The sequence below is a fragment of the Oryctolagus cuniculus genome, chromosome 20, assembly GCF_964237555.1.
Source record: "Oryctolagus cuniculus chromosome 20, mOryCun1.1, whole genome shotgun sequence".
NCBI lineage: Eukaryota > Metazoa > Chordata > Mammalia > Lagomorpha > Leporidae > Oryctolagus > Oryctolagus cuniculus.
Window position 1 is genome coordinate 45,475,220 of NC_091451.1, and position 12,236 is coordinate 45,487,455.

At 59.4% G+C, this 12,236-nt stretch overlaps 1 protein-coding gene across 13 annotated transcripts in view; it reads right to left on the reverse strand.

Annotated features, from left to right (window-relative positions):
• MOK (MOK protein kinase) overlaps positions 1 to 12,236 on the reverse strand; it is a 29,342-nt gene continuing 17,106 nt past the window's right edge. For 7 of the 13 annotated variants that reach the window (XM_051834901.2, XM_008248662.4, XM_070065415.1 and 4 more), the window contains 8 exons: positions 6,100 to 6,178; positions 5,959 to 6,007; positions 5,208 to 5,386; positions 3,982 to 4,083; positions 3,110 to 3,283; positions 2,489 to 2,603; positions 471 to 671; positions 1 to 391 (listed from right to left, as the gene is read on the reverse strand). In XM_051834901.2, the coding sequence (XP_051690861.1) occupies positions 311 to 391; positions 471 to 671; positions 2,489 to 2,603; positions 3,110 to 3,283; positions 3,982 to 4,083; positions 5,208 to 5,386; positions 5,959 to 6,007; positions 6,100 to 6,178 (980 nt within the window). In that variant the 3' untranslated portion in view covers positions 1 to 310. Of the gene's footprint in view, positions 392 to 470; positions 672 to 2,488; positions 2,604 to 3,109; positions 3,284 to 3,981; positions 4,152 to 5,207; positions 5,387 to 5,958; positions 6,179 to 12,236 lie in introns of all 13 variants that reach the window. The other 6 variants (XM_008248664.4, XM_070065418.1, XM_008248663.4 and 3 more) reach the window with 5 other exon arrangements.

Consider the following 12,236-nt stretch of genomic DNA (forward strand, 5'->3'; position numbering starts at 1 on the left):
TGATGAGGACAGAGGTGCTCACTCTTTAATAGAATCAGGGGTGGGCGCGGGCAGCGTGGGGGGCCGCCAGAGTGCACAGGTGCCTGCAGGTGGAGGCTGACATCAGACCCCACCCCAGGCCACGCTGCATGCAGCCCAGGCCCTGTTTTGGTTCACACAAACTTACAAATCCCCCTCTCCCTCAAGCTCTTCCTTTGGGACAATGAGGCCAAGGGAAGGTGGTTCCCCAAGGGAGCGCCCACGGCTTTGGGGTGCACGTGCAGGCAGGCCAGCCCCGCAGTCTGCAGCCCCAGCCTCCGCCCCCCGCTGCTCAGCACCCGCCACCTTTCCTGTCGATGGCGGGCAGGCGCCAGGGCTTCAGGTGAGGCTTCGCGTCCCTGCGGGCGTCCCTCTGTGAAGGGAAGCGGGGACACTGAGTCGGGGCTGCGAGGGCCCCGCGGGCAGCCCGGGGAGCGGCTGCGAGGAGCTACCTGCTTGTCGGGCCCGCGGCGCTGCAGGGGTCTCAGCCGGGGCACCGTCCCGCTCGCCCCCCAGGCAAACGCCGAGGGCAGCGCGGGGCTGGAGTGCGAGGATAGTTTGGTCGCTGCCGGGAGCTGCAGCGGGGGCAGCTCCGTGACGTAGCCTGGGCCTGCTCTCCGGGGCTGGGCGTCCTCTTGCTTCAGGGCCGCCTTCTGGAAACAAGGGAGGGCCAGTGAGCCTGCAGCGGCCGCCCACGCACACCAGGAAGCCGACGCAGGCTCCTTGCACCGCCGCGGCCCAGCTGTGCCTGCAGCACACACGGCCCGGAGTCCCAGGACGGCCTGCAGGAGGCAGAACTCACACCCAACCTCCCAGACGGGGCGTGTCCTCGGACTGGGCCACCCTGGTGCACCCCCTGCAGTCAGCACCCGGGGGTGGGGGGTGGGGGTGCTGAGAGAGGCGGCCTCACGTCACAAAGGTGACACACGGTGACGTGACAGGTGACCGTGGCCTCCGGCTCTCACGCCGCTACCTTGCGCCCAAGCCTGCCTGTGCCTGCTAAGGCTCCTGAACTACAAGTGGCGTTGGCACTGTTTGGGAAAAACATGTTTGCCACTGTGAAAACTGTGGAATGTAAAAGGCAGGATCCAGTCTGCCCGGAACACAGCCCCACAGCCCCACAGCCCCCCTGGGCAGCCGTGTGTGCCCATCCGGCCCGGATGTGACTGGAGCTGAGGCCTTGGGGTAAGTGCCCCAAGGGGGGCCCAGCAGAGAGCACTGTGGGCAGAGGCAGGAGGTGAGGTGAGGCAGAAGACAAAGGTGGCCCCGGGGCTTGCTGGTGGCGTGGTTTGTACCACGGGGTGGGAGCCCACGGGGCTGGGGTCTGGGAAGCAGAAGGGGACCTGCTTGCCCCCTCGAGGGGAGGTCATGGGAGGGGCACAGGGAGGAAGTGAGTCTGGGGGGAAGCCCGGGAGAGGGGGTCCCTGCGAGTTTGCCTTTCGGACATCCAAGTGGTGGGGACGCAGCAGCCAGGCTACAGGCCTGTACTGCATGCAGTACAAAGGTTTTGGGCACCAAAATAAACACCTTTGAACTTCACTTTTCCGCGTGCTGTTTGGAGTGCCCTCGGCTCTGTCTCAGCTCACAGGGAGGACGCCCACACAACATCTGGGTTCAGGTCCCGGCTGTGCTCGGAGTCCAGAGACCCCAGCTGCCTGCCAGCAAGCCCCCGGAAGCAGCACGTGCCTGCCCCAGTACTGGGCTCCCCCCAGCCACTCGAGACCCACAGGGAGTTCCAGGCGCCCAGCTGCAGCCTGGCCCAGCCCCCGCCCACACGGCTTCTGGGGAGTGAACCAGCTTGCCAGCTATTGCTTGTGTCTGCTTCTGTCTCCGCCTCTCAAACTAAGACACAAGGTATGAAATCCGTGTTGGGAAGGCCGCGTGACATCAGGATGACAGAACTGAGTGAAGGAGAGCATGTCACCACACAGGGCCTGGTGCTGGCAGAGCCACAGAGCTGGTGAGACAGCAAGGAAGCCACGTGGGTGCCAGCACACCACGGGCAGGACAAGGAAGCCAGCGTCTGTAACCCAGAGGTGTGCAGGACCTCTGCTCACCGGACGGCACTCTGGGAGCCTGCCCTGCTCACGGGGGCTTGTGGCCCGGTGCAGACAGGGCAGGCGGCCCAGCTGGGGGACCCATCACCGACTAGGAGGGCAACTGGGCCGGGCCGCGGCGTGAGGGCACAATGAGGTGCACCTGCACAGGCCTTCGGCACAGAGGCTTGGTGTCGGCAGCGTGCAGAGACCGTGTCAGGGCCTCCTCTGGGCCTGCTCACGACCCCCCTCTGGTGGGGAAGAAAGGGCCTGAGCAATCTGAACCAGGGTCCTGAATGGGCGTGGGACTCAGGCCCCGGGACAGCCGTGTCAGCCCGCCACCCACAGGTGGCGTCCTCAGAGAGCGCCCGCCAGCCGAGGCGTCCAGTCCCTGCCGGGCAGGGCTAGTCCCACTGGCTGATCCCACGCGGTACCTGCTTCCTGCCCTCCTTGGCCATCGGCCAGCCGTGACTGGGTGGTTCTGGGGCCCCGGCGTGCTCTGGGAAGGCAGCTCTTCTATGGCCAGCCAGAGCCTGTCTCTCTGCTGCCCTGCAGGGAGGAAGGAGGGGAGCCACCATGAGGCCCTGCAGGTGTGCCCGTATCGCGACCACCACCGACTTTCTCCACCTCGAGCGAGCTATCGGGAGGAGGCCTTTTCCTTTCCCGGCTCAGCCAGCCCGGTTCTGGCCCAGGAGCAGAGAGGGCTCCCCGAACCATGGGCACCGCGCTGCCAGGGGCCTGCGCCGCCCCTGGGGACCAAGCTCGCCTCCACAGCTGCACACACAGAGGCACAGCACCATCTCAGATGCACACCCACAGTGCTCTCCAGTTGCACGCATCTGCACTGTCGCTGGGTGTCACTGGGTGACACTGGCCAGGCTCCTCCAGCCCACTCGGGGAAACAGCACAGCGGGCGGCCCATGAGGCACCAACCACTGTTCAGGACGCAGGGAGCTGTTCTGGGGACCACTGGTGGCTCCCGAGCCAGGTCCCTAGCCCCTGTGTGCCCCACGGGCCCAGGCCTTCCCTGGCAGGGAGGGGCCCAGGCAGCCTACCTCTGCTCCTGGAAGTAGGGGTGCTGTAGGGCCTGGTGGGCAGCGATTCGCGTGTCGGGGTCGTAGGCCACCATGGCATGCAGGAGGGAGAGGCATTGTGGGGACAGACTGGCTGTCGGCAGAGGTATTCCTGACCCCTTTTTAAAAGGAAAATCAAAATTCATAGCTCTCGACCTGTATTAAAAGCCCAACGGTAACACGATCACCGCATCATCTGGAGCACTGGGCCGGCCCATCATCCTGACCCTAAAGGGTCTGCACGGAAGTGACAGTCTGGGAGGTGTCCATGTGCATCCACCCAGTGCCACAGCTGGCCACGCTGGGGGCCCGGGGCCGTGCGTGGGGGACGGGGGCACAGGACTCTCCACACATTCCATTCTGTGGTGAACCTAAAAAATTAAGTCTATTAGGGGTGGTGTGAGTCCGTTCAACGATCAATGTAAGACCGTCTCCTTCCCACGTGAGATGAATTAGAGAACTGGAGACAGCAGATCCTGGCACATGCGGCCTCCTGACCTCCCGGGGGCTGCAAGTTGCCAGGTGCTGCTCGCCCCCATGCCCCGCCCCCTGCTTCAGCCTCCAAGCCCGGCAGCGCCCGTTCTGTGTGGGTGTCCGAGTGGCCGGCACAGCAGGTGACCACACCACGACCCCGGGACTCAGAGAACTCTCCGAGAGGCTCCAGGACGAACCACCCCACAAAGCCCCAGGAGCGCCGGGCCCAGGCTGAGCAGCCGCCACAGCCCACGCACCTGCTGCCCTATTGGTATGAGGGAGCCCGGTGAGCAAGGGGCTGAGTGGACATCGTGGAGACGGGCGTGGGTGGACAGAGGAGAGGGTCCATGTCCAGCTCGCAGAGCCCACCCCACACTTACTGTTGGAACTTGGTGAGGGTCTCCTGCGCGGGCGTGCCGATGACATCGTGGATTTTTGAGATTTGGTCCAGTTCATTGGTCCCAGGGAAGAGGGGCCGCAGGCTGGAAGGGCACAGGGGCACTGTGGCTGGGGCAGGGCTGTGGCGCCCTGGGCCAGGCTGGCTCCCACCCTGGACACACAGGGAAGCACACCAGTCCTGGGGAGACTCAGAGCTCCCCGCCCCTGCCTCTGCACACCCCGCGTCCTCATGGCGCGCTGTGACGGCCACACAAACACGACAGCCGCCAGGACTGGCCTCCTGGCTGCCCAGGTGATGTGACAAATTCAGGGCGAGCCAGGTGAGCTCTGGCTAACAAATGAGCTCCGGGAAAGGTTTTCGTCCTCAGAGCTTTTAGGGCGTTTGGAATTGTGGGTGCAAGACTCCGGCTCTGCATGAACTCAGTTCCTATCAGACGCCAGAGTGTGCGCCTCCACGCGAGGACGAGCCAGAGCGCGGCCAGAGCCGGGAGGAAGATGGGGCAGGTGGGAACCAGCTCCGAGGCGGGGAGCCGGGGGACCGGCGGCTGATGCCCCGCCGGCTGCTCCACGTTTCGGGCACGAGCCACTGTCCCAGGATCCAAGTCCCTCGACACCCTTCCAAATTCATTCAAGGACTGCAGCACACGGAACAGGAGTGTCTGTCGGCACTTTGGGTTTCGGCGAAATCGCCACATTACCAAATTATGAATACAAACGACCTAGAATCCAAAGACCAGACAAGCCCCACGTCCCGATGTGTCACTGCCACCTGCCCTCAGGAGTCAGCCTGGGCAAAAGGGGCCACTCCCACTCAGCCCCGAGCGACAAAGCCTCGCCCTCCCGCTAGGCCACTGCCCCTTCCCACCAAGAAGCCCCCGGGCTGGGGGAGTTGGCAGGGCCTCATCCTCCCATGTGCAGCCAGGGAGCCCTGCCCCACGGAGGCCTGGCACTGCCTGCCCGCCTGCCCGCACCCCTGTAGGCCAGCCCTCCGCACAGGATGCCCGTCCACCACTCCTCTCGTGTCAAGCCTGGCAGAGAGGCCTCAACATGGGCTGGGCTGGGCTGCGCTGGGGTGGTCCTTCCTCCGTGGGGAGTGAAGAGCATTTGACAAAAAGGCACAGGGAACCGAGTTAACACCACCACCAGCACACTGGGTGTGTGGTCCACAGCCGCCCGCCTCGCTGCCCTCCCGCTCAGAGGCCGCTACCTGGCAATCTCGTAGAACACGCAGCCGGCGCTCCACACGTCCATCTTGTACGTGTAGAAGCCGTCGGTCAGGAGGCACTCCGGGGCCCGGTACCAGCGGGTGGAGATGTACTCCGTGTACGGCTGCTTGGAGTAGACGCTCCGGCACGAGCCGAAGTCCCCTAATTTCAGGACGTCCTGCTGCAGGGGAGCGGGGACAGGCGGCATCACTCACCCGTGGCCGTTTCACAGAGCTGCGCGCATGCCCTAGCTGTGCCCCCAGGGGTGAGGAAGCGCCACACGTGCAGGCACTCTGGCCACGTTTCCCATCTACTTCCAGCGTCGGCAGCCTTGGAGCATTCTCAGCAGTGTGCTGCTGCGGGTGCACGCCACGAGCAGCCGGTGGGCTGTACCCGTGGCTCGGCTCACCCACACGGGCTCTCTTAGCTACCAGCCCGCAGCACTCGGCTGAGAGCAAGGCAGACGTGGGCAACAGCACGTGGCACTGTAGGTGCTTCGAGCGAGACCGACCTGAACTCAGGCCCTGCCCGCCCCACGTGCATGGTCAGCTTCCGTCTGGTGTGAGAAGGGCACCCCGCATTCTGGCAGGTGTGCAGTTAGTTGGGGTGGTGGAGCTATTAAACAGACCTGCTTTCCCAACCGGGAGGGAAATAAACGGTGCACGCGCGGCACAACTTCCGGGGCTGAAGCACACGAGCCGGCGGCTGGTGTTCACCTCGACTGACGCCCCATCTGCCCACCACGGCCCTTACCTTTATTAGTATATTTTCGGGTTTGACGTCTCTGTGAAATATGCCGTTCCTGCATCCAGTGGGAAAGGAAGCACAGAGTTAACTGCACCTCGTGGACTCAAACTCGAATCCAAGCTGCATTTGCTATGCCATTGCCTGCACCTGTGCATGTGGTCCAGGGCTCGGCAGAGCTGGTACATGTAGCGCACGATTCTCTTCTCTGGCAGTGGGTGTCTCCTCCCTGCGCAATCAGGAAACAGGCACACGAGGTCACCAACGGCACACAGCCCCTTTCTTGACATAAAAATGCAGCCCACTTGGATTTAGCAACATGAAATCTTAGTTCCTCTGTTCCAAATAATCCTAAGTAGTTTCAGGAAATGCAGATTGTGTCTCCAAAGTAAACTATTTAAAAGTGTCTGTGCTTGGGGCTGGCACTGTGATGCAGGAGTTATATGGAGTTATATGGGTGCCAGTTCAAGTCTGCTTGAACCTTCCAGTTCAGGCTGCTCCACTTTTGATCCAGCTCCTGCTAATGCACCTGGGAAAGCAGCAGAGGACGGCTCAGGTGCCTGGGGCCCTGCACCCACGTGGGAGACCCGGATGGAGTTCCTGGTATGTGGCTTCAGCCTGGCCCAGCCCCAGCCATTGCAACCATTTGGGGAGCGAACCAGCAGATGGAAGATCTCTGCCTCTCCCTTTCTCTAACTCTGCCTTTCAAATAAATATGTAAGCCTTTACGTCTCCATCCTGGCCTGGTTTCACTTAGAATTCCACGGCACTGCGCTCTGATGGCAGTGCCCACAGTACTGAGAGCCTCCTGCTCTGGCTGTCTGTAGACCCCGCAGTCCTCACAGGCTTCCTGTCACCGCAGATGGACATCTCCCAGCTGGACAGCAGTGCAGGGTGGCAGGCGCTCTCACCCACACCCCCTCCTCCACAGACAGCTGCGGCTGACGCAGGAGTGGGCAGCAGTGCCCAGGCAATGCTGTGTCAGCCACCGCCCCCCCACATCTGTTTATCACCTCGAAACTCAGCACTGCACCCCCAGCCCCACAGTTCTGCCTTGTTGAGAGCTGTCACATTTGACTTGACTTTAATTTCCAAGATATATGTTTTAGTTGTTACTTTCTGTTTTTTCAATTTAGGGGTTGGTGTTGTGGCATAGAGGTTATGGGTGCTGGTTCAGAGTCCTAGCTTGAAATTAAAAAAAAACTTAAAATAGTAAAAAAGTGGCCAGTGCCGCAGCTCACTAGGCTAATCCTCCGCCTTGCGGCGCCAGCACACCGGATTCTAGTCCCGGTCGGGACGCCGGATTCTGTCCCTGTTGCCCCTCTTCCAGGCCAGCTCTCTACTGTGGCCAGGGAGTGCAGTGGAGGAAAGCCCAAGTGCTTGGGCCCTGCACCCCATGGGAGACCAGGATAAGTACCTGGCTCCTGCCATCAGATCAGCGCGGTGCGCCGGCCGCAGTGGCCATTGGAGGCTGAACCAACAGCAAGGGAAGACCTTTCTCTCTCTCTCTCTCACTGTCCACTCTGCCTGTCAAAAAATTTAAAAAAATTTTTTAAAGTAAAAAAGTAAAATTAAAATATATGTATTTGAAAGGCAGAGTTACAGAGAGGCAGAGGCAGAGGCAGAGAGAGAGAGAGAGAGAGAGAGAGAGATCTTCCATCCGCTGGTTCACTCCCCAGATGGCTGAAATGGCTAGAGCTGCGCTGATCTGAAACCAGGAGCCAGGAGCTTCTTCTGGGTGTCCCATGTGGGTGCAGAGGCCCAAGGACTTGGGCCATCTTCTGTTGCTTTCTTTTCTTTTCTTCTTCTTCTTCTTTTTTTTTTTTTTTTTTTTTTTTTTTTTAAGATTTATTGGGGCCAGTGCTGTGGCATAGCAGGTTAAGCCGTCGCTTGCATGCTGGCATCCCTGAGCGCCAGTTCAAGACCTGGTTGCTCCACTTCTGATCCGGCTCTCTGCTGCGGCCTGAAAAAGCAGCAGAAGATGGCCCAAGTCCTTGAGTCCCCACACCCATGTGTGAGACCTGGAAGAAGCTCCTGACTCCTAGCTTCGGATCGGTGCAGCTCTGGCCGTTGTGGCCAACTGGGGAATGAACCAGAAGATGAAAGACCTCTCTCTCTCTCTCTCTCTCTGCCTCTCCTTCTCTCTCTGTAACTCTGATTTTCAAATAAATACAGACAGAGAGAGCGGTCTTCCATCCACTGGTTCACTCCCCAGGTGGCTGCAATGGCTGGAGCTATGCTGATCAGGAGCCAGGAGGTGGGCGGTAGGAGTCAGGAGCTCCTTCCGGGTCTCCCACATGGGTGCAGGGACCCAAGGACTTGGGGCACCTTCTACTGCTTTCCCAGGCCACAGCAGAGAGCTGGATCGGGAGTGGAGCAGCTGGGACTCGAACTGGTGCCCATATGGGATGCCAGCACTGCAAGTGGTGGCTTTACCCACTATGCCACAGCACCGGCCCTATTCTGCTCTCTTTAGCAGGGAGCTGGATCAGAAGGGGAGCAGCCAGGACTCACACCAGTGCCCACAGAGGATGCCAGTACCACAGCAGAGCCTTAACCTACTACGCCGCAGCACCGGCCTCTGAAATTCAACTCCTTCCCTCTACAATGGGGTTGGGCTCACAGGACTGAGATGATCCCACGTCGTAATGGTACCGTATGCCGCACACACGCGGGCTGTGCACTGTCCACACCGTGTACTACTGGATGACAGCTGTCCTGAAGCTTCCCGACAGCCAGCAGCCAGCACCCCCCCACAACTCCAACGTAAACCGCCCCGGGAGTAAGCCCCTGCGCACTCCGCAACTCACGGACGTGAACTGTGCCGGCTCTGTGCTCTGAGCCGACGTGGTGTGTGCTCACGCACCAGCCACACTGGAACTCTGCCTTCTGGAAGCACCAGGCTACGCCCACAGGATGGTGTCACCATCACTGACGGGGGGAGAGCGCCAGCGACAACCGCGCAGCATCACCAACCCTCTTGGCGGGCAGAGGCTGGGGCCAGGGAGGCACACAGTGCAGGAAGGGCAGAGGCCGCCACAGGCTCGCCCCACTGCCAGGGTCCCCTTCACGTCGGCACAGAATAACGGGGGAACTGCAGGTGCACCTAGAGCACCCCTGACGGGAGGACAGTTAAAAGTGCCGGCTGCTAGGCCGGTGCCGCGGCTCACTAGGCTAATCCTCCCCCTAGCGGCGCCGGCACACTGGGTTCTAGTCCTGGTCGGGGCGCCGGATTCTGTCCCGGTTGCCCCTCTTCCAGGCCAGCTCTCTGCTGTGGCCAGGGAGTGCAGTGGAGGATGGCCCAAGTCCTTGGGCCCTGCACCCCATGGGAGACCAGGAAAAGCACCTGGCTCCTGGCTCCTGCCATCGGATCAGCGCAGTGCGCCGGCCGCAGCGCGCCGGCCGCAGCGGCCATTGGAGGGTGAACCAACGGCAAAGGAAGACTTTCTCTCTGTCTCTCTCTCTCTCACTGTCCACTCTGCCTGTCAAAAAAAATAAATAAATAAATAAATAAATTAATTAATTAATTAAATTAAATTAAATTAAATTAAAAAAAAAAAAAGTGCCGGCTGCTGAGATCTGTCCCAGGCTGGTCAGTGAGCTCCTTCCCTCCTGCTGGCGCGGGAACCAGCGCATCTCCTCTCACGAGCAGTGGGTCACACAGTGAGATCAACCACAACTGCGTGAGTCTGACGCAGTGATGCTGCGTGAAACAGTCACACGGCACCCGTGGGAAGGGACCGTCACGCGGCTCCCACAGTCAACCACGTCTTGTTTCTCCCTAACTGATCCATTCCTCAGTACCATGGCCTTAGTACCGCCTCCGGAAGCTGTAACCCCAGCTGACAGAGCCGGCCCCTGGGCTAGGGCCAGCGGGGCTCGGGGCTCGGGGCTCGGGGCTCGGAGAGGCAGCCAGGGGCCTGGGCCTCGGGCTTCTGGCTGGCCCATCACACCTCCTCTCCCAGGCCTCTGAACACAGAGACTGCTGCTAGCAGGGGTTCTGGGTCTGAGTGGCTCAGTCTGCCGGCGAGGGAGGCAGAGGAGCGTGCAGACCATGGGCTGTGCCGGCCAGCGGTGGGGCCTCCACAGCCACAGCTGCTTTGGCCCCACCTCCCAGGGGCCTGACGCCTTTCCGCAAGCACCTGTCCCCTCCTCAGAGTGTGAGCCCCCTCCTCAGAGTGTGAGCCCCCAGGGGGAAGCCAGACCCCAAAGACGCGCTTTCAATGTTCAAAGGTATGTCTTCGAAAGGAACAACAGGGGTGAGCGTGAAATGAGTTCATTCCTAGAAAGCTGAAGAACTATTCCTGGGGCTGGTGTGGTGGGCAGAGGGTACAGCCACTGCCTGCAGTGCCAACATCCCAAATGGGCACTGGTTCTAGTCTTGGCTGCTCCACTTCCCATCCAGCTCTCTGCTATGGCCTGGGAAAGCAGGAGAAGATGGCCCAAGTCCTTGGGCCCCTGTTCCCACGTGGAAGACCCAGAAGCAGCTCCTGGCCCAGCCCCTGCTGTTGCAGCCATTTAGGGAGTGAACCAGTGGATGGAGGATTGATCTCTTTCTTTCTCTGTCTCTTCTCTCTCTGGAGTTCTCCCTTTCAAATAAGTAAAAAATAAATCTTTAGTTAAAAAATTAACATAAGATTAATCCAAGAATTAGATGAGCACCAGTTATTGATATCTGGCATTGCTATAGGCTACTTTATAAACTAATAGGATCCCATTAATGAAGGTAGCCAAATAAAGTTAGTGAATAGGCAAGTATTGCTTGTTAAGAGAGGACTCCTTGGGGCTGGCGCTGAGGCATGGCAGTTAAAGCCGCCACCTGCAGTGCCAGCATTACATGTGGGTACCAGTTCGAGTCCCGGCTGCTCTACTTCCAATCCAGCTTTTTGTTACGGCCTGAGAAACCAGTGGAAATGCTTGGGCCCCTGCAATGATGTGGGAGACCCAGAAGAAGCCCCTGGCTCCTGGCTTCGGATTGGCCTGGCTTTGGCCATTGCAGCCATTTGGGGAGTAAATCCGAGGACAGAAGACCTCTCTCTCTCTCTGCCTCTCTGTAACTCTTTCAAGTAAATAAATAAATCTTAAAAAAAAAAAAAAAAAAAAAAAAAAAGAACTGTCTTGCATGCATGCACTGCCACTCATAGACTCTTAGCTCTCATCACTATCTGTTTCGTCCACGCTAAAGACTCTTTCACCCCTTCCCATCTGCCAGCACTTTCCCCACATCTCCACATCTCTGACGTGAGAATCTCCAGCAGCACCTTGGCTCAGAGCAGAGCGCGGAACCCGGCCTGGGAACACACTCGGCCTGCCCGAGTCTGCTCTGCAGTCTCCGTGGGTGCCACTCAGAGTGGGCTCGGTTTCTCCATCGACACAGCTCCCCCACCGCTCCCCAGAGACCTATTCTCAGACGTCTACACATGCACCCGCCAGACGTTCTCGCCCTTTCTCCTTGAGTTTTAAAACACACTCGAGGAAGCAACACAAGGAACTGTAATGCAAGACGTGTATCCTATGCCAAGGGAATTGTTACTAAACAAGGAAGTGATTATGTAGGATCTTTAAAAAGTAAAGTGCGAGCTGCCTAGTAAAAGCAGTATTGTAGATAAACTACGACAGTTCAGTGGCTGTTTCACTTGGTTGTATTTAACACCCTTTCCTGACACTGTCAGATAAACACAGAGACAGGCTCAAGGGGAAGATCTATGGAGACACACCTTATGGATCCAGGCTATGTGGAATAAGATGACAGTAAGTCAAATTTCCAGATAAACGGAGTCTACTCCCTGAACACAAAACTCTTCCCCACTGTAACCATTTAGCACAAGAATCTGGGGAAAAAACAAAACACCCTACTCCGGGCCAGCACTGTGGCAACACGAGTTAAGCAAAAGCTCACGCTGTCAGTATCCGGCTGACCCAGCCCCCTGCTAATGCGCCTGGGAAAGCAGCGGAAGATGGCCCAAGTGCCTGGGCCCTGCACCCCTGTGGGAGGCTCCCGGCTTTGGCCTGGCCCAGCCCAGCTGTTGCAGCCGTTCGGGAGTGCACTCCCTTTCCCAGCTCAGGACGCAGGGCGTTTACTGCAGTGGCCTGGGTACCGTCCTCACGTGCCCAGGCTCTCTCGAACCTCCTCTGGAGAATCTGGACTGTGCCCACACTGCTGCTCTTGCTCCCTTTCGTGAAAGTTCATGAAAAATGCGCACGGCAGCTGTGAAGGGCAGGTGTGTGCTGCCAGTGAGGATGCCCGCACCCCCCGTCAGAGTGCCTGGGTCAGACGCTCGGCCCTG